At 38.3% G+C, this 27,955-nt stretch overlaps 1 protein-coding gene across 3 annotated transcripts in view; it reads left to right on the forward strand.

Moving 5' to 3' along the window:
* The first annotated feature begins 5,094 nt into the window (after positions 1-5,094).
* Positions 5,095-27,955, forward strand: part of LOC309381309 (receptor expression-enhancing protein 1-like) — a 56,134-nt gene continuing 33,273 nt past the window's right edge. The window contains exons 1-4 of one of the 3 annotated variants that reach the window (XM_081932162.1): positions 5,095-5,368; positions 23,896-23,968; positions 25,027-25,103; positions 26,739-26,859. In XM_081932162.1, the coding sequence (XP_081788288.1) occupies positions 5,337-5,368; positions 23,896-23,968; positions 25,027-25,103; positions 26,739-26,859 (303 nt within the window). In that variant the 5' untranslated portion in view covers positions 5,095-5,336. The remainder of the gene's footprint in view (positions 5,369-23,895; positions 23,969-25,026; positions 25,104-26,738; positions 26,860-27,955) is intronic. The other 2 variants (XM_081932163.1, XM_081932164.1) reach the window with 2 other exon arrangements.

Raw genomic sequence — 27,955 nt, forward strand, 5'->3', positions numbered from 1 at the left:
TTACAGGCTCGGGCTATTTGCTGATATTCTGCCTTAGTTATGTCTCCCTCCTTCCACTTTTTATGCTTACCTTTTTTGTCTTTCAGTTTGTCAGATAGTTCTTTATGCAGCCATGCTGGTTTCTTTTGGGAGCTGTTATTTTTCTTCTTCATTGGTATTGTGCTAGACTGGGCTTTTGTAATCTCATTTTTCAAAATTTCCCAAGCTTCTTGAGTTGTTTTCCCCTTGAGGATTCTCATCCATGGAATTTTTCCCAAGCTCTCTCTAAGTTTATTGAAATTAGCTTTCTTAAAGTCCAAGACTCTAGTTTGACTTTGTTCTACTACTTGTGTTTGCATAATGTTGAATTCCGATATTGCATGGTCACTTGCCCCCAGGGTTCCTATGGCTTCAACACCTTCTATCATTTCCTCTCTGTTAGTGAGAATTAAGTCCAATATGGCTGATCCCCTTGTTCCCTTCTTTACGTTTTGGAAAACAAAGTTGTCTGCTAGGTTTGTTAGGAGCCTGTTGGATCTTCCACTTGGTGCAGAGTTTGTTTCCCAGTTGATGTCAGGGTAGTTAAAATCTCCCATTACTATTGTGGTGTGCTTCCTACATACCTTAGTTAGCTGACTAGCAAAAAGTTCATTTACTTCCTCTGCTTGGTTGGGTGGCCTGTAGTATAGACCTATGGCAATGTCATTTCCCCCACAACCTTTAATATTGACCCAAATGCATTCAAGATAGTTCTCATCATTGTTGTGCTGGTCATTGACATTGTTGTAGCCGATCATTGATGATGTGCACTGCTCCAAGTCAATGGAGTCACCTTTGGTTGCAGACTCCCTGAAGATGTCCCAGTCAGTGCATTCAAAGCAATCCTGAAGAGCAGAGATGGCTCCTGCTGGCCAGGTCCTCACCTGCTTCCAAACTGGTCTTGAACACCTGATGAGTGGTCTCTATGCTGGAATTAGCATAACAGAGATGTGGTCTGAGTAGCCAAGATGGAGGTGGGGCTTCACCCGATATTCACCCGGGATGTTTGTATAAACAACATCCAGCATGTTTTCCCCCCTGGTTGCAAAATCCACATGCTGATGAAATTTAGGGAGCACAGTCCTGAGATTTGCATGATTGAAATCTCCAGCAACAATAAACAATCCATCAGGGTGTGTATTCTGCAGTTTGTTGATGGTCCAGTGAAGTATACAGAGTGCTTCCTTAGCATTAGTGCTAGGTGGGATATACACTCTGAGTATGATAGTAGTGGTGAATTCCCTGGGTAGATAAAAGAGTCTAAATCTCACAAACATAACTTCCACAAGCAGTGAACAGTAGGTGGAAACGAGGACAGAGTTTTTACACCATTCTGTGTTGATGCATACACACAGTCTGCCATCACCAAACTGAAATGGTATTCCATTTGTGCAGCATCTATAGTGATCAGCAGGAAAAGTATAACCAAGTTCATTGTTGTACAGTTTTCAGTAGTGTGCAGAACTCTTCCCAATATGGCTGTAGTTTCTCTGCACAGGTTGCTATCAAAATCTACTGAATCAAAACACAATCTCTAGCCATTCTTTCCAGGAAGCCAGGGTTATATTAGCACTCAACACTCATCTAGTAATATTTCCACTCAGGTTCCATATTGATGCTATTGAGCATTTATTGTTCCGTTGCTATAGCTCTCAGTCATGTCCACCAGCAAGAAAACAGTTCTTCCTTCCATACTTGGGTTATGCAAACCTTTTCCATTGGGGGTTCACTTGGATAGGCTAAGTGAGATGCGCAGCTTCCATTGCTTCATTTCATTTCATTTATTCGATTTATAAACCGCGCCCTCTCCCCAAGGGGACTGCTTGAATGACCTGTGATAACACAGGAGACAGGTTAGCTGTTAAAAAAAAACTTTCAAAAAGTAATAAATGTCATAACTGACTTGGGCTGTTTCCAGCCCTGGAATCTGATAAGACACCTGGACATCAGCCTTTTGCCACAGGTGCCAGAGAAATCAAAGTCATAGTGAGTGCAAGCCACAGCTCACCAGAACCCTAAGTGTTCACCTTCATTTTGCATGATTCCACATACTCCTATGATCTTGTTGATAAAATACCTTTAAATTGGGCAGAATAAAAGTAACCTCCCCTTTGCATAGGAAATCAGTTACATGTAGTTAAACCAGTGGTGGGTTGCTCCTGGTTTGGCCCGGTTCAGCCGAACCAGTAGCGGTGGCGGGGCCACCCGCCTGGATGCTTCTGTGCATGTGCAGAAGCGTTGGGTGTGAAAGCACACATGGGAACAGGAGCGGGAGCAATCCACCACTGAGTCAAACATGTTACTTATTTGTATCCCACATCTCTCATGCTCATTAAAATGAGGTCTGACATCAGAAGGGGGTAATTGTAAGGGAAAAGGTTGTTTAGAGTTCAGGAAAGAGATAAGCCAGACCCCCCAAGTTGTACTAACAAACTTTTCTTATCAGGAGGTAGTCTCCAGCTTGTTTTATCGGTTTAGGAATGTTAAAAGCTAATAAATCTGAACACCATTTTAAAACAGAGAAAATAAGTCTGTTGTCCCCAATTCGGGTCTGAGCCTGGTGCCGAAGCCAATGATGGACGCCAGACACGAGGTGCAGGTTTTCTGACTGCTTTTATTGGAGTACTCCAAGGAAAAGAGTTCCTGGTCAAAAAGCCAAGAACCAAGAACAAAGGATTAAGTAAGCTTTATACAGGTGAAACTCAAAAAATTAGAATATTGTGTAAAAGTTCATTTATTTCAGTGCAACTTAAAAGATGAAACTAATATATGAGATAGACTCATTACATGCAAAGCAAGATAGTTCAAGCCATGATTTGTCATAATTGTGATGATTGTGTCTTACAGCTCATGAAAACCCCAAATCCACAATCTCAGAAAATTAGAATATTGTGAAAAGATTTTAATATTCTAGGCTCAAAGTGACCCACTCTAATCAGCTAATTAAGTCATAACACCTGCAAAGGGTTCCTGAGCCTTTAAATGGTCTCTCAGTCTGGTTCAGTAGGAATCAAAATCATGGGAAAGACTGCTGATCTGACAGTTGTGCAGAAAACCATCATTGACACCCTCCATAAGGAGGGAAAGCCTCAAAAGGTAATTGCAAAAGAAGTTGGATGTTCCCAAAGTGCTGTATCAAAGCACATTAATAGAAAGTTATGTGGAAGGGGAAAGTGTGGAAGAAAAAGGTGCACAAGCAGCAAGGATGACCGCAGCCTGGAGAGGATTGTCAGGAAAAGGCCATTCAAAAGTGTTGGGGACTTTCACAAGGAGTGGACTGAGGCTGGAGTCAGTGCATCAAGAGCCACCACATACAGACGGATCCTGGACATGGGCTTCAAATCTCGTATTCCTCTTGTCAAGCCACTTCTGAACAACAAATGTCAGAAGCATCTTACCTGGCTAAAGAAAAACAGACCTGGTCTGTTGCTCAGTGGTCAAAAGTCCTCTTTTCTGATGAGAGCAACTTTTGCATCTCATTTGGAAACCAAGGAGCCAGAATATGGAGGAAGAATGGAGAGGCACACACTGCAAGATGCTTGAAATCCAGTGTGAAGTTTCCACAGTCTGTGTTGATTCGGGGAGCCATGTCATCTGCTGGTGTTGGTCCACTGTTCTTCATTAAGTCCAGGGTCAATGCAACTGTCTACCAGGAGATTTTGGAGCACTTCATGCTTCCTTCTGCAGACAAGCTTTATGGGGATGCTGACTTCATTTTCCAGCAGGACTTGGCACCTGCCCACACTGCCTAAAGCACCAAAACCTGGTTCAATGACCGTGGGATTACTGTGCTTGATTGGCCAGCAAACTCACCTGACCTGAACCTCATAGAGAATCTATGGGGCATTGCCAAGAGAAAGATGAGAGATATGAGACAGAATAATGCAGAAGAGCTGAAGGCCGCTATTGAAGCATCCTGGTCTTCCATAACACCTCAGCAGTGCCACATGCTAATAGCTTCCATTCCACGCTGCATTGAGGCAGTAATTGCTGCAAAAGGGGCCCAAACCAAGTACTGAGTACATATGCATGCTTATATTTTTCAGAGGTCCGACATTGTTCTATATACAATCCTTGTTTTATTGATTGCATGTAATATTCTAATTTTCTGAGATGGTGGTTTGGGGTTTTCATGAGCTGTAAGCCATAAACATCACAATTATGACATATTATGGCTTGAACTATCTTGCTTTGCATGTAATGAGTCTATCTCATATATTAGTTTCATCTTTTAAGTTGCATTATTGAAATAAATGAACTTTTGCACAATATTCTAATTTTTTGAGTTTCCCCTGTACATTTTCACTAAAGGAAAAGGTGGGTCAAGGTGAAATAATAAGAAATATCCTCTAATAAGCATTTTAGCAATAATTCTACAATTTGTTCTATTGGTCTATAGCTATCCCATTCCTAAGCCTTGGCTAATGAATGCTCCAGGAGTTATCTAATAGACATTTCATTTGCTGCAGACCATCTCCATTGCTAAATTTTGGCTGAGATCTGCAAGTTGTCTAATCCTTGTTACTTTTATCAACTTTCTAACTACCCATAATTGCTACAAGCTTTACACATACATATTTCCTATTGATAGGGATACTTTGTTCTTGCCATGTGCATACACACCAATTTAGCAGCCAGCCCATCAGTCAAATTAAAATACAAGGTAACTATGTTAGTTAACAAATAACAAAACTCATGCTATTTGTCCCTTATACTTTCAATGGCTTGGTAAACTATGACCTAGCATAAAAATCCAACATGTGCCCTTAGAGATTGTAGTACCAGAGTTATCTCTAAGAAGCATGTAATAGCAACTTCCAGGCATAGCTGAAAAATGTGTAGGTGGTAAGTGGTAAACTTCGTTCAACAAACCAAGCTTAAAACAACTTATGGCTTTGTATAATGATGGTTGTCTCAGTCGGGCATATCAATTGCTTCGGAATGGCCATGTGCTGCACTCATGAAAGCAAAGGGGCTGCTTGTTTTCGTTGCCCATCTCCAATTCGGGCAAAGGGTGGTAATCTGAGGACCGACCACTTGAGCGATGCGCCTTTTCTCAAAGGAAGAGGCATAGCAGGGGGACAGACAGAGATCCCGAGAACAGGTGCTAAAGCTGCCCCAGCCTTCCAGGCGAGGTTAGGATCCCACATCTCAGCGCGTGCCTGCTACTGTTTCCGGCCGCTCCCTAGTGAGGCTGCGCGCTGGATGCCGAATGGCTAAGACGCCTGCTCTGCTCATTTTAGCGACTGCGGGCGGACCGACTCGAACCCGGGGAAAATCCTACCTTCGTCTTGCTGTCACCGGAGTCCTGCAGCGCCATGGTTTCTTGGATAATCTCTAAACTAGTGGTGTGAGTACCAACTTGGGTGGGCCTCGCCCTGCGGGTTTCTCCAAAGAGCGGTCTTTGCACAGTGAAAACAGCTTTGGTGGTGCCGTTGGGGTCTGCCCATTTGTGTGCGCATGTAGCTTTCATCGAATGCGACGGCTAATAATATCTGTTCAGGCACACCAGCTATCTAAATTTAGTAGTTCGTGCACTGTCGCCCGTCTCTGTTTTTCTTATGTTGAGTAGCAGTCGAGACCAGCATAAGACTTAAAGCAGGTTTTTTTATTCGAGCGAAATGTGTACTATAATGGTTGACGGGCTGAAATAGGACGGACTGTTCTTACCTTAGATTTAGCCATATGCGTAGAAAGAGGTAGAGGCGCAACAGAAGAATGCGGCTTTTCGGTATTCCCTTTGGCAAATGCAACCGGGTCCGGGGAGAGGGGAAAGAAGGAAAAAGCGAGTCTTGAAAAAGGGCAGAGAAAACCGCCGCTTTGTTATTAGCATTAACTATTTCTGTCTCACCTGCCAGAGGGCGCTATCTGGAACGACCCTTGAGCGATGGGAGTGGGGGAAAAGTCTGAATTTTTCTCTTGTAAATTAGTGCTCACTTTACAAAATGCGTGAGGTTTTCCCTCTCAACAAAAAAGAACCGATCTCGGGGACGCCTAAGTGTAGGAGGAGAAATTGAAGGGCGTCGACTTTTGGTTGGGGTGGGGGGGGGGCTGCTATTTCCCGGAAGGTGGGAGACATGGTGGTACAGGAATTTTGGACATTCTCTCTGGGAAACAAACAATAGAAACCATTTCCATAAAACCCTCTAAAACTAAGGCTTTCTTAGGAGAGACAGGCAGCAGGGGGGAAAAATGACCCACCACAAAGGAAAAGAATGTGTGCTCCTAAAACGTAAAAACAACAACAACAACAACAAAACACCCATCCAACCACCCACCCATTTAGAGCCAATTTTCCAAGTAGATGTTTCTTTTTGAATGGAAGACTTACTGAAATTTTGAGGACTCTTTGATATTGGAGGTCCAATGCCTTCGGTTTTTGTTTGTTTGTTTGAACTAGACTGATTGAATATCCCTCAACCTGACATTCTTCCAATGTATCTGGGCCATAAATGCTAGCTAGGGTGATGGGAGTTGTAGTCTGATTCACCCAAAGGGCCTGGGGAAGATTAGTGGAATTAACTCTCTCCAATAGACCCAGTCACTGCCCAGCAGTTTCAAAGGCAATAAGATGGTGAGATTGATTTTTTTTACTTCCTCTCTGAAAAAAGTCAAGAGCCTTTCAATGACAGGACATACATTTTAGTGACAAAGCATTCCAAAGGCTGCAGGAAAGAAGCTGGCAAGTTCTACTGATATGTCTGCAGCTACTACTTTCTGTGGTTGAATGTGAATTTTATTAGAGTGAACCATGTTAAAAATAAAGCTGTTTTTAAACAATAGGAGTGTTTTGCTTATCTTAGATTTAAATAATATGATGACATTTAAGTTGTTGCCGCAAAGCTGTTTTTCCCCAGTTTCCTTTCTTTGCCCCAAATTTTACATAGTACCAATGCTTAACATTACAAATATATTCCTTCATCTTTTTCCATAGTTTAATCTACTTTCTGGTTTAATTTAAAAAAAAAAAACTCAGGCTCACTTTACAACAGCTGGAAAATGTACATTGGTGGGCTGTTTTTCCCCCTTATAAGAAGGTTGGGTGAAGACACGTGAGTTGATAATGGAGTTCTGAGAAACAAAGGCAAACCAAAGAAAGATTATCATGAGATCTTTTCTGCAAATTGTATGTGTAGGGAGGAAGGAGCATTATATGTGCATTATCATTCTTTGTTAGATACAAGTGACTGAAAGAAAATGTATCCTTGTTTTGAGATGTTACATCAGGACTTAGAAGAATAAAAATGTAAGGCATTCTCTTGATTATGCAAAATAGTTTGAATGGATAAGAACAATGCAGGGGAATCTAGATCAGTCCTTTTTTACTTCAAAGGTCTTCCATCAGATTCCTGCAAATAGGGAGGAGCATATAGCATGTGCTCAAATGTACGTCTGCATAAATTTACTTTCCTCCTTCTGAGCATCTTACAGATATGTGGATATCAACTCCCAAAATGTAATGGCTGTATTTCTTGGAGCATTTTGAGACTAGAGTGAACCCATCCTCTTCTTTGAGGGCTGGAATATTCTATTTGGCATTGTCAGATGGCACATAGAAAGTCCCTTGACACTTTATAGATTATATCAGATGAACCCTGCTGCATTTTCTTTACATAAGAATTTTCAATATCTCATAATGTATAAAAATTAGGGAGAATTTGGAGGCAATATCACTTTCATTGTTAGAATAGATTATTAATTTATTGCTGCCAAATATACTTATATAAAAATACAAACTTCAATCAAATGTTATTTAAACATCCAATAGTCTTGGAAATGAGTATATATATTGTTTATGGATCCATTAATTTATCTTTTTTGTAATCTTATTTGTAATCTGCTTTTATTATTTTTACAAACATTTCAAGGCAGTAAATGTAACTATCATATTTTCCTCCTCCAATCCTGTGAGGTGTGTTGGGCTGAGAAGTAGTGACTGGTCCATCATTACCCACCTGGTTGGCTAAAGGTGGGACTTTCCCTCACAGTCTCCTGGTGCCTTAACTACTAGTTTGAACTGGTTCTCTGTTTAGCAAACATTTTTATTTAGAGAATATTCTCTACTTAGCTAATATTTTCACATTTAAAAGATGTTTTCTCAGTGTGTCTTTTTAAAAATGATCTCCTCTTGATATGCATGTGTTCAGGCTATGCATTTTAGTGTCGTAGTTGCCTGCAGCAGCATTCAGTGATCAATGGGAGGTTAAAATAGTGGGAAGAGAAAGAAGTAAGTTGAAACTTTCTTTTACACTCAAAATCTAGTGCCCTGTTTTCCCGAAAATAAGACCTCCCCAGATAATACGCCCAAATGGCTTTTGAGTGCATGCTATAAAATAAGCCCTCCCCTGAAAATAAGCCCTCTCCGAAAATATTGTAACACAGCAGCAGCCATGAGGTGTCCATGCTGACCGCCTCCTGCACTTCAAAAATAATAGGACCTGCCCAAAATTAAGGCTAAGTGCTTGGGGAATTTTTTCTCCCAATCAATAGCTCTAAATTTGGGGAGGGGATGGAAAGGGGGTATTATTTGTTTTGAAATAATACTACAACTTCAAATTGGGCATTTCAAATACTATCTGACTGAAGCATTTGAATGTGCAGTGTACCTCCTACTGATCAGAGCTATGCTACAGAAACGAGTGGGAAAAATGAGGATAATATGTCAATCCAGCCAATTACCTTCTTTCTGAAAGAAACTTTATATTTGGGGAAAAGACAATAGCTTCATTCATATATCAAAGATGCTCTTTCTACAAAAGCCAACTGGACTGTGTTTCATTGAGGAAGAAAATGAAAACGTTTCACTTCTCGTTCAAGTGGTTTCATCAGTTCCCTGCCATCAGAACTTATGAAACTACTTGGATGAGAAGCAAAACATTTTCTTCCTCTTCCTCAAGGAAAAAACAGTCCAGTTGCCTTTTGTAGAAAAAAAGCACCTTTGAGACAACTATCATCTGGATGACTGAGAATTTCCACAGACGTTTAGCTTCATTAAAAGAGCTTCAGCTTTGTATGCAAAAGCTCATGGGTTCTATTCTTGGTGATTCTAAGTAGACGTGGATCAGCACAGTATTCCACAGAGTAATTTTTGCTGATTTTTTTCCCAACTTTGAGATACCATGAGCATTATAGAAAAAGGAAAGGGAAAATCTTCTATGCGATTAGGAAAATTGAAAGAAAGCAGTTCAAATAAATATATGTACTTTAAGACAAGAACATATGCAATTTTATTAATTCGAGGTAGTTAAAATACATAAGACCTTGTGTTTATGCAAAGAGGAACAATATTGCCAGATGCTCTCATCTTTTTAAAATGTAATTTTTTAAAAGAATTTTAATTACAATAGTTAAAATTAATATGAACTAAACTAAGAAAAATAGAGGACGAGAAAGAATAAAAAGTGCAGGAAAAATGAAAAGAAAAACATTCTTAGTTATCAGATAAAATTTGTTTGACATCTGTCATTCCTTCATTAATATCTTTTAGATACAGTCTATCCATAGAAGTAAATAATGCTGACAGTGTTGTTGGTATCTTCAGGCTCCATTCCTCAAATATTTCCTCCAATATTTCTAATTTTTGTATCATTTTGCCTTATTATTAATTGACATCAGACTTGTATTTCTTTTGTTATGCTTATAATTTTTATTTCCCTTCTAGAGTCCCATTTGTTTTTTGTTATGAATTGCAATTGCCATTATAACCAAAATAACCCTGTTTCCTATGAGTTGTTTAATGTTTAGAGTTCATCTCAAAATCCTATGGTAAAAATTAATATTCCAAACTTACTTGGACACTTATGCTTTTATAACTTTTTTAGGTTAAAACTTATTTAATAATGTATACTGTAAAACATATTTAATAAACACATTTTTGCTGTTTATTACACATTTTTTTAAACTCTTAAGCTTATAGTTAATTTTTCTTTTGTTCTGTTGAAGACTGAACTCACATAATACTTTTAAAACCTGTCATTCTAGAGGTTTATAATAGCATTAGAATTGTTAATAGGCAATTTCTGAAAGTTGTTAGAAAGTGAGATTTATGAATTTAGTGTTCTTTAAAAGTCTGCCATGGTTGAGAGTAAGATGGTTGATCCCATTATCTCCTTGTGCTCAAATGGGCAGAAATGAGGCATATCTCTTTTTAAAGTAATACTTAAATCAAATTCTCTTATCAATTGTATGAATGGTGCCTGTTGAAATTGCTTAGTTCAATATGGATTCTACTCCTTGTAAATAAATGAATAGATTAATTATTTATAGCATTTTATCTTTGCATGTACTGACTCTTAGATGAAGTATGCCAGAGAATTGCACAGCTGGTGTCCAAATGGAGTCAGAGATGCTGACATGTACTTGCAGTTTTATGTAAATAAATATATTTTCACAACTGTATATACAACAAATTAAATAGTCAGGCAAACAGGATCACCATCAGATAAATCAACACAGCAGGAACTTCATGAGGTAAAGTACACCCAGCACACAGAGGGGAAAAAGTGGGAAACAAGGAAACTCCCCCTTTACACTCACAGCAAACAATCACAGCTTGGATTGCCTCATGCAATCTAGATTGCCCCAGCTCTTTTCAACCAGCTTACCATATTTCCTTGAAAATAAGACCTATCCCCCACAATAGCCTGATTTATAAATATGCATCTAATATAAACCCTACCCAAAAATAAACCCTAGTGAAGATCATCAGCCCGGGGGAGGGGTGAGTGTGGCCAGCACTTTAGTTGGCAGGGGCTGACAATGTCTGGCAGCAGTCACAGCCTGCATAGCGTAGGTGAGTTCATTACCTGTCCAAGCAGCAGGCAGAGGCGAAGGGGAGGCAGGCAATCCAAACAAGCCATGTGGGCTATGGGAAAGCTGAGAGGTGATGGTCCAGAGTGGGCAGGGGGCTGTGGGAGGCTCAACTTTGCAGAATGGTACCAGTAGCAAACATGTAGAGGCACGGGGGGAAGGCAAGCGAGCCTGATGCTTTGCGTAGGCTGCAGTCAAGCCAAGAGACAAGATGAGCCTCCCATGGGCGGCTACCCCCTTTCTGTCCCACTATCTCTTGTCTTGCTTGTGGCCCACATGTTGTGTCCAGATTGCCTGCCTCCCCGTGCCTCTGCGTCTGTCTGCTGGCGGTGCCATCACATGATGATGAGCCTCCTGCTCAGGCTCACCAACTCTTGGCTTTCCCACAGCCCTTGCAGCGCCTCCGAATTGCATGCCTCCCCCCCCCCCCGCATTTCTGCTGCCATCTGCTGCTTGGACAGGTAATCAATTCATCTGCACTGACATTACAATATTTTATGTCAACATGCTTGCTTCTGGTTTTTTTACTTTCTCACCTGTTGCCATCTGTGTACATGCCATACTATCTTCAAACACTGGTATAGGTCCTTTCACTTCAATGTCCAAATTCTTCAACAATTGCATATTTTCTTCTTTTGACTTAGAACATTCCATCCTTGTAGCTTATTTCTATTCCTAAATAGTTCTTTATTTCTACTCCTAAATAGACTCTACAAATTCAATATTTCTTGGTAATACCGAGGCCCATAAAAATGTTATATATACTTTTACCATATCAACTGTGAATCTTTCTGGAGGAATACATTTGTTTACTTTTTCAGACCTCCTTGGAATAAACTGTCCCTGTTTTATTGGGATCTCACTTTCTAAGCATTTCTCTGAGATCTACTCAGATCCTGAGCTAATCCCGAATTTTTGTTCAATGTGCCTGTATGAATCCTGGAGACCTCTAACTAACAGGCATTAAAATTTCAGTATTGTCCTGTACCTTTTTCCAATTCTCATGTTCTGAAAAATTTGCAGAATATGAAATAATAACATTTTTGTGTCCTATAAATCTATATGCCTTTGATCCTTTGATCCTGATTGAAAACCTCTATATTCTGCTTTCCTTGCCATTGGCTGTCCTTTTCTTCTAATTGCTTTGGGAATGTGCACCCATGCACTGCTACCAAAAATTCTTAAATGTGCCAAAGTTGGTTGTCTTTTACACAACATGTAATATGGAGTTTGATTAAATGCTAAACTGTATAGTCTATTGATCAAATAATTGGCAGTTAAAATTGCCTCACTCCAATATAGCTTACTCATTCCTGCGTCGGCTAGTAACGCATCTTTCATATTTTGAAATACATCATTTCTGCATTCAGTAACTCAATTCTCTGCTGGAGTGTAGGGATTTGCTTTTTTATATTTTATGCTTTTCTTTTTCAGCCACTGCTGAAGTATGTTAGACATGAACTCTGTTCCTCTGTCAATTTGTAGTTGACATACACTTTATTAAAGGATTATTCCTCCTCTCTGCAAACATTACCCACTGCTTAAATTGTTTAAATACTTCTGTTATGCTTCTTAATAAATAACAAAAACCATATCTTAAGTAATCATCAACAATTATCAAAGCAAATTTGGCCCTTCCCATTGATTGTGATAGAGGTATACACTAACTGAACAATTATTTCAGATTTTCTTTCACTTCTTTTGCTGACAGGGTATACTTTCGATTTGGCCTCTTCGCAAATAGCACAATCCAAATAGTTGTCAGATATAAGCCCATGCACATGCATTACCTGCTTATCTTCCAAGCACAAAATTATGCTGGCTACTGCTTTTTCATTTTGTCTTTTCTGTTCTTCATTGAGATCTGCTGGAGGATTGCTTACAACTTCCACAAATCCTTCCTCTGCAGAAACATCCCCATTTTTAAGCTCCATGAAAGATAATTCGACTTATTAAGAGGAGTTACAGGAAATCCCCCTTCCATTCCTGTAGCAAACAGCATTGTGCAGTCTTTACAGGGCAATAGTCTCAACCTCTCTCAGGCTCATGAAGAAACTTCTACCTCAGAGAAACTTATTACTGGTGCTTCAGGACGCTTTTGGGTCTATAACCTGTCAAAGAATTGCACAGCTGGTGTCCAAATGGATGCTGACACATACTTGTAAATTTATGTAAATAAATACGTTTTTACCACTATATATACAGCAAACTAAATAGTCAGGCAAACAACAACAGATATACCAACGCAGCAAGAACATCATGAGGTAAATCACACAGAGGACAAAGGTGGGAAACAAGGAAACTCCCCCTTTCCACTCACAGCAACCAATCACAGCTTAGATTGCCTCATGCAGTGGCCAGCTCTCTTCAACCAAATAGCTATAACTGGGTTCTTACTCATTGTCCAACTCTTCACTACTCCATCTATTTAATTAAATAACACCCCTCCAATTTATAGCTGGACAATGTTTAAACCAGGTTGCTTCACAAGATCATTCATTATAGCATTTTATCCTCTTTGCATGTAGCACAGTACTGATTCTTAGGTGAAGTATTATCTTAATCCTGGCTTGAATACTCTCCAGAGGCATTTAATAGGCTACTGTCCCAGAGTTTTCCTCAATCTGCTTTATAATAATTTTTTCATTTATTAAGAAATCCAAGAAGACTCTTAAGAAGCTCTACCAAGCGAGAATAAGAGCATCTGTCCCTCTACTATATTAAATATAATTCTCCCAAATAAGTTAAGTTCATTTGCTTAGGCCAGCAAAACATTGATAACCTCACCATATTCATTCAAAAGGTGGCTCCGAAACAATGCATTGTTTTTTGGGGGGTGACTATCATGTCAGTGATGAAATCAGTGTTCTGAGAAGGCCACAGATTAGATCAGGGGTGTCAAACTGGATTTCTTTGAAGGCCAGATCATTGTAGTTCGCCTGCCAATCAAGAGCCAGAATCTGGAGGAATATTAAAGTTCTTCCAAGACATTGTATTCATTTTCCCACCCTTCCAGATTCTTGTATATGTTAGCTTTTATTTTCATCTACTATTTGCAATTGAAATAGGAGAAAAAGAATAGTATAATCTTACTTTTTAAATTTATTTTTCCTCTTTTGAAACGATTAAACAATATATATGACTTTTACTGCAACAAGACTTTAAGAAATAGAATGTTATGTTAAAATATTTGAACTTAATTATTTCATCTCAACATTCCATACTCACTGCTACTAATCCTAGCTACTAACAGGATGAATGTGAGTCCAGCATGAACTATGTCATGTAAGTAATAATTATTCCAAATTTCTCATTAGGATACATGGATGAATATAATTGTAGTCTATACCATTTATTCAATTCTGCATTTTAGAAAGCAAAACATTCTGCATTTTAAAAAGCAAAAAGGAAAGTCTGCATGTATTGTTATTTTGTTTTGATAGTAGGTTTCTCAAGTATTTAACTTATGTTTATACAGTCTTTAAACATATTGGTTGTTTTTGTATACAATGCTGAGGACTTGGGTCTAAAATGTCAAAAAAAAATCTTCATCAGCTCAGTTCTAATTAGGTTCAATTGTAGTAAGTGTAATTCAAGTCTGCGGTCATTATAGAAAGAAGAAACAGGATAAATGTTAAGATGAGTCCCTAGTTCTCAAATGTACCAAGAAGGCAGGGTTATCTAAGGTCTCTTCACTATCTATCACCTCCCAATGGCCAATCCTTTCACCTGTTCTCCATTTTCTACAAGGTCCGATAACTGGTATTTTCTTGACCTTGACTTAATTGGGTCAGGTCTTCTTAAATTAGAAACAGACTTCAGTTTGAACCCTTTTGGTTTGTGCTGTCAAGAAGGTTGCTTTTAACATGTTCAGATCACAGCACTTTGTGGTGGCAGTGGAAAGGCAATTTAACAATTTGTAGCATTATCAAAACATACAGAACATTGTGCACGGGTTCTGATTTGAGATTTGGGTAGGATCAGTGACGTGCGGTGAGGTTTATGACTGGTGAGGCACTGACACAGTGCTGAGTTTCAAATATTTTTAGACTTGTGGACTTCAACTCCCAGAATTCCACAGCCAGGCATGCTCAGTTCCAATTTAAAGCGACAGCATTTGTTTTTCTCCTTTGCTCCTTCTTTCTTTTTCTTTTTCTTCTCCTTCCCCTCCTTCCTCCCTCTCTCCCTTCCTCCCCCTCTCTCAAACACACACACACACACACACACACACACACACACACACACACACACAGAAGTTGGATTGGACTATCTCTCTTACCCCTTCCCTCTCTCACTCACTCTCAAACAAACCCCCCACACACACAAAAGTTGGATTGGATATCTTTTCCAGTGGCTTGAAAGCAGCTCCTCTGCCATCCCCCCCCCCCATTCCCCTGCTGCCTTTCCCAAACATCTCCACCATTGCAAATGCAGCCTGCTGTCTGGGTGGGAAATGCCTGGAACACAATAAAGCCCACCCACCACCTCCTGCTGGCAGGCTGGGGTGAGAGGAGAGGCAGAGAAGCCGGAGGGGAGCCGAGCCGAGCCTTCCAAAAGAAAGAGGCTGGGGGGAAGTGTGTGTACTACAGCATGACTCTTTGCCTGGCTTCCTGCCTCCTCCTGTGGTCTCCTCAGTGCTCGCTTGTGCTCTCCCTCCCCAAGTGTAGTTTGATTGCAGGTGGAGCCACGTTGCCTTTTCAAACTTGTAATCAGTGAAGCTGGGCTAGATTTTTATATAGTTTTATCCAGCTGTGTGTGTATGAGAGAGAAATGAATGGGGGCCTGGGGAGGAAGTCACTACACTTGGGGAGGGAGAGCAGAGTCATCCACGGTGAGGCAGCAACTAGTTCAGCTTTTTCCTTTTACTTTTTTTTTTCATGATGAGAGTGGGGAGGCTGTGCCTCACTTGCCTCACCTGACTCACCTGACTGCACGTCACTGGGTAGGATGCCCATTTGTGATAGGATAAAGTAAAAACTAACCTTAGATTTAAGAACCATTGTTAGGCAATCAAATGGGCATGTATGGTGGAAATATAAGACTGGTTGAAAAAGTGCCACTTTAGTTATCATCTCATGAAGCACTACATAGAACAGAGATCCTATTGGAAGGTAAATGAATAGATGATCTATCAGGACACATGACATTTGAAAAAGAAGGACTTACAAAAAAGACAAGGGTACAATTATTAAGTGAAGATTTTGTTTTGTTTGGAACTGGTTTAATTATCATAGCATTGTTAAAAGACTTAGATCTGATGAAAAAAGCTTTGTTAAAGTTAAAACTGAATTGGATATCAGCTTATGTTCTGGAAATGATCATTTGATTGCTAAAGTATATAAAATATTATTCAAGATGAACCTGGAAGATGCTTATATAAAAGACTGCAGGGTAAAATAGGCAATTTTGTGTGTGTAGAATGCTAGATAAATGGGAGAATGTATGGACTAAAATTTACTTTGAATTATAGGGTTTTTTAAATAAAATGTATTTTTTTAAATAAAATGATGCATCACTGGTATTTGACCCAAATATGTTTTTTTCTGTTTTGTTTTTCTGTTTTGTATTTTATTCCTATTGATGTAACATGATAAATATATACATTAAAAAAGAATATCGTGCACAGAATTTGCTTTGACATATCAGTTAATTTGCATTGTTCTTATCTATTTTCAGGTTAGTTTTATTTTATTTAATTTGACTTCTTAGTCGCCCCCTCTCCCCCCAGGGACTCGGGGCGACGTACAATCGCAACAATCATAACAATATAATATGGAGGAGGTAGAAAATAAATAAATAAATTACAGTACTTTGAAACAATTAAAACCCCAATGACAGTTAAAATTTAAAAATTAAAATTAACAATTAAAAATGCCCAAGAGGTGGAGAAGCTCTAAATTTAAGCCAGGCCGGCTAGTCGGAACAGGTGGGTCTTCAATTTCATACGGAAGGAGCGGAGGTCAGTTGTTGTCCTAATGTCTGGGGGGAGGTCATTCCAAAGGGTAGGGCCCATCACAGAGAAGGCCCTACTCCTGGGCACTGCCCTCTGACACTCTCTGGAGGACGGCACCCGGAGAAGTCCCTCTCTGTGCGAGCGAATAGGTCGCAGGGATGTGTGGGGCGGGACGCAATCCCGCAGGTAACTAGGCCCTGTGCCATGGAGCGCTTTAAAGATGGTGACTAACACCTTGAAGCGCACGCGGTAGACCACAGGAAGCCAGTGCAGCTCGCGCAGGAAAGGTGTTACATGGGAGAACCTCGTTCTCCCCATAATTACCCGCGCGGCTGCATTCTGGACCAACTGCAGTCTCCGGGCGCACCTCAAGGGGAGCCCCATGTAGAGAGCATTGCAGTAGTCCGGGCGAGACGTCACCAGCGTGTGAGTGACTGTGCGCAGGGCCTCCCGGTCCAAAAGGGGTCGCAATTGGCGCACCAGGCGAACCTGGTGGAACGCCCCCCTCGCCACGGCTGCCACATGGTCATCCATAGCCAGCCGGGCATCTAGGAGGACGCCCAAATTGCGCGCCCGTTCCACCGGGGCTAATTGCTCATCCCCGATCGCCAGAGATGGGATGTACTGGTTGAACCGGGAAGCCGGGAGCCACAGCCACTCTGTCTTGGAGGGGTTGAGCTTGAGCCTGTTGTCCCCCATCCAGACCCGCACGGCTTCCAGACACCGGGACATCATTTCGACGGCCTCGTTGGGGTGGTTTGGGGTGGAAATGTACAGCTGCGTGTCGTCAACTTATGTTTTAATTGATATTACCTTGAAAACTATAAACAGGTCAAGACTGAATCATTTTTACAATGCAGCCAATAACAAAATGATACTACTACAGTAACAGTATATATAACTTTAGAAGGGTTTATTTTATATTTTTACTAGTCTATAATCCATGTTTTAAGAGTAATTACTTGGCATATTGTGTATAACAAAGAAAGATATGCATATTTTACTACTGGTAGTCATTACATTTAAAAGGTCAGTTTTTATTCTAATTTTTTTTTTGTGGCTCTTGCATTATGTCTTCCAAATGAAAAATGAAAATGAAAGTAATGCTCTTGTAAAGTCATCCTCCCTTAATACTACTACAGACTGATTGCTGCATGCTATGTAAATTGCAGATTTTCAGAATTTGTTTTTGTTGTCCTCAAATTTGAGTCTTAGCCTGGTGCCAAAGCTGATGGACTTCTACACACTAGATGCCAGATTGATTTTCTTTTATTGAAGCTTCTCAGCAAAAGGGATCCCAGCCACCAAAATACCAGGACCCAGAACAAAGGATTCAACAAACTTCCATACAGCTTTTCAAGATGGGATAAAGAAACATTGTCTAATAGGTTTTTTGAAAGTTATCTTATGGGTCCTCCATTGGCTCCACACCATCCCTCTTTCTAAGTCTTAACTAACAATCACTTCAAAAGTTATCTAACAAGCTTTGCTTCAACCCTATTCCTAAAAGAATAACTAATGGGCATCCTAGAAGACTTTTAGCAAGTTTTCTATTCCTTATCTTAGCAATATGACTGGTATGATATGCCTGACGGACAGCTCTTGTTTTCTACATTGAAAAGGGTCTGCCCTGTCAACACGCCCTCTTCCTTTATCTTTGTTATGCAGGCTTTGCAAATACATATCTCCTCCCTTCCTTTTGAGTTCATGCCGTAACCTTGCATTTTTATAGCAAATGGCCCTACAGTAAATGTCAGATCAAATTAAATCAAAATCCTCTTGAATATGGATCGGGGTCCCCAAACCTCAGGCCACGACCCATTGCCAGGCCGTGGCATGTTCATAGCCAGGCCATGGTGGGCGAGAGCATACAGATGTGCCACTCAGGGATGAAATCAACTTACCTTCACTACCGGTTCACAAATGTGACCTTCTGCGCATGTGCAGAGCATAAAAAATGGGACATTATGATGTTCTGGGTGGGTGGACGGAGCTTTCTCCACCATCGCTATTGGTTTGCCTGAACCAGATAGAACCAGCTGAATTGCACCACTGGTGCAGCTCCATTTGTGCAACTGCCCACACAAATGGTCAAACAATCCCTTTCCCAGCCCCTCACCTCCCTGGTTTGCAAAGCTGGAAAGGTTGGAGGCAGCTGATGTAGATGTTTACCTTAGCATGTAGTAAAAAGAGATCGCCCTCAGCTTCTCCCCTGAGTAGAGGAATTTTGTGAACAAATGTAGTTCATTCAGTAAACTAAAGAGTGTAGATTAATATGTGCTGGTATGTTTTGATGTCACATTCAACAAGTTAGCATTGAAATGCTAAATAATTTAAAAGGAAAGCTAAGCAGGAATACTTTCTTCCATCATATTGTCTGTGAATGGACTTTTAGGCAGTTTTGATATTAATGGTGATGAATGATGATTAAAAATCTATATACACTTTCTTGACTTCCTCGTTTGCATATGCCTTTCCAGTAGATCTTGCAAACTACATTTGTTGTAGAGTTATTCAATTTATTGTGATACCTCCCTGATAGCAAGAAAACTATAATTTAATTATTACAGAATAGTTGCAGATGGCAAACTAGTCACTAAAGATAGATAAGAAGATGGCTTTGATTTAGCAACAGCAAGGAACATTATGCACAAGCAGGAAAAAGGCTGTTTTTAATTCCCATTTAGAACCATAAAAATGATTGAGTTGGATAAGGATTTAATAAGCTATTGTTGCTTGGTGACAATATGCTTCCAGAATGCAAGTTGTATTTATAATACTACAAATAATACAAAGAAAGAGAAAATGCACAATAATATGGAATAATAATGGGAAATATAGTGGGATAACATAAATTGAAATGATAAAACTCTAGCAGTATTTCTAATTGTTTAATAAAAGAACTTCTAATCATGGTTCTCCATAATGATTCTGCTGTAATGTCCTTAACTTTTTCCCCCAGTAAAAGATTTTTAATAATATCATTAGTTGTATGATTTTGCACGTCTCAGATGTGCAAATACTCACAGAAGCACAAAATAATTAACTTTAACCCTAACTTGCAGTAATCACAGGACTTAAACTCAGATGGTTTGGGATAAACATTAAGTGAGGTTAAATTTCAAATGAATAAATCAATTTATACTTTAATTACTATGGCTGTGTAGGCCTAAATTAAAAACATGGACCTCTTATTATGGCATAGGGTTTGGAGTTTACTGTAAACCATCTTTCCCTCTTTTGTCAGCATTACAATAGCCTTGCTTTCTTTTTATTAAGCTTCCGTGAAAAATAATGTTGGATACTGCTGAAATTCTGTGTGTGTGTGTGTTTCAGAGGAGTGAAAGAAGTTATATTTATGTGCATATAAGTTACAAGCCATTAGATTACTTCCTCAATAAGAAAGAAAGGAAAACCTGAACAAAATTGGTTTTTTTAACAGAGAATATATTGTGTGGTTAGATCAAATAGATTCCATTCCATTTGTCTTGTTGAGATCTGTCCATGGTCCTGAATTATTTTTCTCTGATTATCTTTGTTTTCTGGTCCCTGTTTCCTGTTTGGACTGGTCATGTATTCTGTTTCTGCTCTTTTCTCTCAAATTGGTCAGAATTTGTCATTCAGGTTATTTTTGCATGTGTGACTGGAAGACCTGGAGGAACTTCAAGCACTGACTATGTTGGCTGATAGTAATAGATGGTACAATCAGTTACGTGTAGAATGCTTTAGATTGGGAAAATTATGCTAAACTACTTACTCGATTTTCTTTTTTCCAGTCCCTCCAAAGGGTCAGCATTAATAGTTAAATAAACCTCATTTTCATTTATAATATTCTGAAAAAGATTGCTGGCTAAAATTGGTCACTAGAACTTTATTCTCAGGATAGTTCCAAACAAAGCTGAAAAAATAACCTCAGTTTAAAATCCTCTGAAGCTTTTATGCCTTGTTTACTTGTATTATAACATGCAGTTTGAATTCATAATATTTATATTCATAAAAATATAATATATTCATTCTCTCCAGTCATACTTGATACTGTTATGCACCAAAGTATGTCTGAGGCTCTCATTTGCTGTAATGATCTCAGATGATCTAAATAATAAAAAAAAATATTGGGCTACGTTTCATCTTATCTGCACATCTTTAAAAACAGCATTCCCTTCTGTGAGATACTATAACATAGTGATGGCGAACCTCAGTGGCACTGAGTGCCAAAAAGGGAGCACTTCACACGCACATGTGCACTTGACTGCGCCGTGACCAGGAAGAGGAGCTGCCCAGGGGGCATGCGCATGCTGAAAATGAACTTTCTGTTTCCGCAAGTCTTCCGGTTACTGCTGTTCATGTACATGTGCCAATCAGCTGGCCAGTGCTCATGCTGGAAAACAGAAGACCAGCTCTTCCATTTTTCAGCACTGCCGCACACACAAAAGCCAGTTGATCAGTGTGTGTGCGTGAGCACCAGAAACCCAGAAGAGGAACGGGCGACACCACGTATGCCAGGCGACATGGCTCTATGTGTCACTTTGGGCATACATGCCACAGGTTCGCCATCACAAGTATAGGGTCTACTGCTTGAGTAGGGGATTGCGCTAGAAGACCTCCAAGGTCCCTTCCAGCTGTATTCTAATTGACATAAAAGTCTGTTATTTTAAACAAACGTTTTAAACAGATTGTCCAGTTTCTTTGGGATTTAATAGTCTGAATTGTTTACTGCCGTACCATAAATCTTCTCTATCATGGACAAATCAATATTTTAAGAAAAAATATCCTTTGTTACATTTATTAATACCCGTGCTTTGTCTTATTAATACTTAGCATAATATACTGCCATCTGTTTTCCATACTTGTACCTCATTAATTGTAAAATAGGGGTAGCTTGAAAATATCATAACAAATGTAGTGCTTCCCTGAAGGGGCTATAAGCAATTGAGCCCTTCTACCCCTTTCCCCAGATGACTGGCCTGCTTGGCCTAGGCACTCCAACACATCTCAGAGGCAGTTAAGGACTTTAATTAAAATAATGGCTGTTAAGACAAAATCAAATTAAACAGCAATTACAGGTAACAACAAGCACCAGTGCAATAAATATATAAACAATAATATATAGACAGTGACACAGCAAGCACTTTAAAATAGTGGTCCTTAAAATAGAATCCAGCAACAACTACAGATAATAGCAACACGCACCAATACAATAAACATTTAGACAGTGTGCACATTAAAACAGTCCTTAAAATAAAATAAAATCACAACTACAGACAACAATACAACAAGCACATTAAAATGGTGGCCCTTGAGATAAAATCGGATTAAATACCACAATAGTATAAAACATTAAGCCTTATGATGAACAACATTGCTCAACTAGAAACATTGTTCCAATACCTCCCACGTGGCTCAGTTCAACAACGCCCAGCATAAAGGGCCATGCTTCCATTAATAATAATAATAATAATAATAATAATAATAATAATAATAATATTTAATGCTTCTAGACCGCCCCCTCTCCCGAAAGGGACTCGGGGCGGTGTACAGTTCATACAAAATATAACAAGATACAATAAAATTAAATATGTGCAGTTGACAGTTGACATGGAGGAGGTTAAAATGCAGTTAAAAGAACTGTACAAAGCAGATATAAGATAAATTCAAACCCCTAAAAACAAATACAGTAAATTAAAAACCCCTAAAATAACCAGATATAATACATTTGCCAGGAGGGACAGTTGAATTATGCCAGGCCTGCTAATCGGAACAGGTGGGTCTTCAGTTTTTGCCGGAAGGAGCGGAGGTCAGAAGTGGTTCTAATGTCGGGGGGGAGGTCATTCCAGAGGGTTGGGCCCATCACAGAGAAGGCCCTACTCCTCGGTGTCGCCCGCTAGCATTGCCTAGTGGACAGCACCAGGAGAAGCCCCTCCCTGTGTGAGCATATTGGCCGCAGGGATGTATGTGGGAGGAAAAGAAGTAAACAATATCCCAACCAAGGAATTGTAAAACAAACGAACAGCAAACAGTTATTAAAGCAAAAATAATACCCTTCTCACATATGTATTATATACATATAAAGATCTGTATGTAAAGGATGATTGCTAGGGAACTGGATGCTAAAATATATGAAGTACGGTTGCAGGAATTGAGTATGTCTATTTTAATCAAAAGAAGGACTAGAGGTGATACCAATGTTCCAATATTTGAGGGTCTGCCAAAAAGCAGAGTGGGGAGGAGAGTCAACCTATTCTCCAAAAGCATCAGAAGGCAGGATAAGAAGGAATGGATGGAAATTAATCAAGGAGAGAATCAACCTAGAACTAAGGAGAAATTTCCTGACTCAACAATTAATCGATCGAAATGTTTTGCCTTTGTGGGCGCTCCAACACTGGAGGTTTTTAAGAAGAGACTGGATAGCCAGTTATCCAAAATGGTATAGGATTTCCTACTTAAGGAGGGGGTTGGATTAGAAGACCTCCAAAGTTTTCTACAATATTTTATTGTAATCATCAATATAATATCTATATCTATAAGCAACTCATTCATTTGGGTACGGCATCAGATTTCAATTCATTTAGTATGGGGGCTCTCAGTTTATGTTTTTAGTTGTGAGAAGTCATTCTGGTTGTCCAACCATATCTGTTGTTCTTTTGTTGCTATTGCTAAATTGCATAACTGTATTTTTATTGTTTTTCATATATTTCTTTTCCTGTTTTTCTATTTTGCATTTTTTGTAAATTTTTGGTAAATGTTAAAAAATAAAATTTTAATTTGTAAACATAACATTTTAAAAATGAGAAAAAAATGAGATGCACTGGTGGTTCAGGCAGATGGAAGGCATGATTTTGTTGTAAATCTGTATTTTGACTGGGAAGGCAGATTTTAAATGTGTTATTTAAATTTATATTTTTCTGTGTGAGCAACTGAGAATTTCTTTCAGAAAGAAACATTAAACAAATAATGACGAAATAACTTGAAGTTATTTGAAATAAATCCTATTAAAATCAAGAGAACAAGTGTTTTTATATAAATGTTACCGATTTTATAGAATCAAATGTAATCATCATACTCTGGTTCCAGCCCATAGTATTTCCCGTGACTTTTGTTTTTCATTTTTCTTTTAGGCTAATATTTGGCACTCTTTATCCTGCCTATTACTCTTACAAAGCTGTAAAATCAAAGGATATTAAAGAATATGTAAGTAGTCTTTCTGGGAGTATCCTGTATCCCTTTTAACAATTGTTATTTCACTCTTTAGAAGGGAGAACATGCTTCAGATGTGATTTTTTTTCTGTGTACCTAGTATGCCAAATCATTACTATATCCCGCCCCTTCCATTTTAATTGGTAATTTCATTTTTAGCTAACGTTTAGATGATTTAACGTTATCTTCCACTTTAGCTGCAACATTAGGAGAAACAAGACTGGTTGATACTTCCTTTTTCTAAAATAAATATTCTGGCTAATTAAAATTATGTATTTATGATTATGTAATTATGATTAATTTAAGGACACAATGCTGGGCCATTGAAGCATACACAGCAGATAGAACTGTACCTGGAACACAGCATGGGCACTCATTTTATATGAAACTGTACATATCTCCATCCATAGTGATTACTATTTTGTAATAATATCTCAGATTTGTTTTCATAATGAAGACAGAGAAACAGCCTAAAGTAACTTGGGATTTACCAACCCTGATTATTATTATTATTATTTCTTAGCGCTTATAGACCGCCCCCTCTCCTGAAAGGGACTCGGGGCGGTGTACAGTCCATATCAAAATACATCATAAATAACTCTAAAATTTAAACAATTAAAATTATTAAGTGGATAGATACATAAATAAGAGGAGGATAAAAAGATATAACACCTATAGTTTTTTTTTATGAAATAAGATAGCTTGTAATGAAAATTTTAATTTTAAATAGTGAGAAGTGCTAGAAAGTAGATTCAGAATAACTTTTACAACTGCGTTTATGTTGTATCAGAATTACTTCTGCTTCATGATCCTTTGTTTCCTGAATAGAAAATTTCCAAGTCATTTTTATCTTCCACACAAATGTTGGTTGAAAACTTAATAAATAAGTAAATTTGGTTCTACTTTTACTATTGAATACGAATCTGTTATTTGAAGTAGTACCATCTCAAAGTGTCTGTTAGTAAGTCTGGCCTTAGTACTAAGAAGGAAGGAACTAGCACCTGTATAATGTGTATGTATGAGATAAAATTTTTATTATGCTTTCTTTTCAGGTGAAATGGATGATGTACTGGATCATATTTGCACTCTTTACAACAGCAGAGACATTCACAGACATTTTTCTTTGCTGGTTGGTATCCTTTGAAATGTGTTCTTCAGAAGAAAAGTAGACTAGAGCATGGAAACACACAGGCATACACTATAGATAGGATTAGGCATCCAATGATATTAGGTGGGTGGAATACCTGTCCTAGAAGCCTGACAGTTTCTTTCAGGAATGCCAAATGTGAATGTCAGTGTTATTGATTGTTGCTCTTTGGAATCCCACTTTGAATATTGTAAACATAACAATCATTAGCATCCTTGAGAAACTTGTGGTTTATATAGAACTACCACCAGTTTGTGAATCAAAGTTCATTTATTGAGAAAAATTACAAGTCTTGGGAGATATATGTTATGAAGATGCAGTTCTGGCATATAGATGGGGAAGATATCAATAAAACCATTTGGGGTTGGACAACAATGATATTTGTGTTACAAAAGGCAAGCAAAGAAAGAAGAAACATCTTCTCAAGGACGAAAGCATACGCAATAGTAAAAAGCATATGAGATAGTAAAAATAATTCCACAATTTAAAAGGACAGGTAGATGAAAAAGGTTGAGAAGGACCCAAAGGAAGAAGAAGGTAGATGCGGGCTCATTGTTCAAATTAAGCATGTTTGGGTTTGCGAAATGGCTGAATCCTGAATTTTCCTGCTGATAAACAGAACATAGATATATATCTTTGAATGCCGATATATTAAAACATAACTAGAGCACATAGAATGTTTCTAAATTCACAGGAATTTAGAAATGGCTGCTCATTTCCTATATTAAAATTGGGCCAAGGAAAGTCCTAAATAGATGCATAAAAGAAAATACAGGAAGAATATAAAGACAAGAATGAGGTTATAGGAAGAAAGATAAGAACAGGGATCTTAGAGAAAAAACCAAAATAAATTCTCAGGCAGGAATATCTTGCAAGCCATTTTTTAATCTGCATATTTAAGCCACTCAGAGTTACACTGAGGTAAGATGGGTAGCCAATAAACTTTATAAACAAACAAACAAACTTTATGAGAACTACAACAGTACATTTACCCGTGGAATTGTAAGAAAGGTGTATCATCTAGTTGCCTACCAAATAAACCAAACCTATAATTTCTTGCTCATTTATCAGTACTCGGGTGTCATTTGAGGGCCAAGGATTCCACTCATTGTATTCTTACACAATTACCTTTGCTTAACTGAACATCGTGATATATGAGATACTTTGTTCACTTTTGCTCTCCTAGAACTTAGAAGAAATGTGGAACTGAATATTGGTACCGTGAAACAGGCTGCGTGCATTAGTCTGGTCTGAATATTTGTGCAAGTTGTCAAGGGGTATAGGATGGAAACAACCATTGATAGGAAATTGTTCTATTGTACTTAGGAATGAATGAACAGTGAAACTTCACATGGCATTCTCAAATAAAAGGGGGGATAGATACCTGTTATGGTCTTCTTCATTGTATTGGTGGAGGGATTGAACATGGACTCCTGACTTTGTTATTCATGAAGATGCACTTAAAGACATTAGCAAAAGCCAAAATGCAAAGGAAAATATTTTTGGATGCCAACATCAATGCACATATTCAAACATTCATACATTTACTTTCTTAGTAAATTCTCAAGGAACTTGATTTGAAAAGAACACCAAAATATATTATTATTTTTTCTATAGGTTCCCATTTTATTATGAACTCAAAATAGCCTTTGTAGCTTGGTTATTGTCTCCATACACAAAGGGCTCCAGTCTTCTATATAGGAAATTTGTACACCCAACTTTATCTTCAAAAGAAAAGGTCAGTAGCATTATTTCTCATAAGATAAGCTTATGAATAAGAATATCCTTAGGCTGTGATGCCATTAAACATTAGTGAGCCTCATCAAACTGGGTGACAACTATTGAATCAGTTGTAGGATAGCACTACTGATTGTATAATATTACTTACACTTTTTGCATTCCTTTCAGGAAGAAGAGTTTCATTTCAGTAGGTGTTACTCTTTTTTCTTGATTGACTTATTTTTACAGATAAGAACTGAAAAAATGCAGCTCCCCACTGGGATGATTCTCAATGTAATAAATGATTTAAACTATTGGCTCTATAGAAATTTTTTTTACAAGTGTTTCAAAAGCAATTGGACCAGTCAGTCAGAAATCTTGAAGAACAGCTCATATGAGAAATAAATTTTAATGCAAATTTTTCCAACCTGGTATTTTTCAATTATATTACATTGGACTACCAGCTTTCTTAATTCCTATTCAGAATTATGAGAGTTACAATTCAATACACTATGACACCAAAATAGAAAAGATTACCAAGCACTCATGTACCCCTTCATTATCCTTCATTTCTTTTAATTCAGCAATTTGCACATTGACAGACCAATGATAGTCTTTCCCCATTTGTCACCAGCAAATAGATTTTGCAAAAGTTAGCAAGTTGATGGTAAATAAATTGTTGATTTTGTTTTGGCTTAGAGTATTGTGTGAATTCAGTTAATTAGATTTAGTTATCAGGCAATAGTTAAACAAGTGGTGACTTGCCATGATCTATATAACCCTTTTGGAATTGAATTTACCTAATAGCACTTTTGTATAGTGCTTGTTTCTTGGATATAATTTGTGGATTATTCTTCCTCAGAATGAGTATTAAGCAATCTCCTGAGTATTTGTATTGGAGTCAAGTGTTCCCTAAGCATTTAAAATAATTTTTGTTTTTTTTATTCATATTATAACTCTAATTAGGACCTACATTGTAAGTTTATATCCCTATTTTCTATTAAAAAGATCACGTGAATAGGGAGAGTTGAATGCATTCATTTTATTTCTTCAAGTAGATTGATATATTAAGTTCAAAGCCTTTATTGTCATTGTACATCATGTATACAACGAAA

The sequence above is a fragment of the Natrix helvetica genome (genome assembly GCF_964273705.1).
Source record: "Natrix helvetica genome assembly, chromosome: Z".
Lineage (NCBI taxonomy): Eukaryota > Metazoa > Chordata > Lepidosauria > Squamata > Natricidae > Natrix > Natrix helvetica.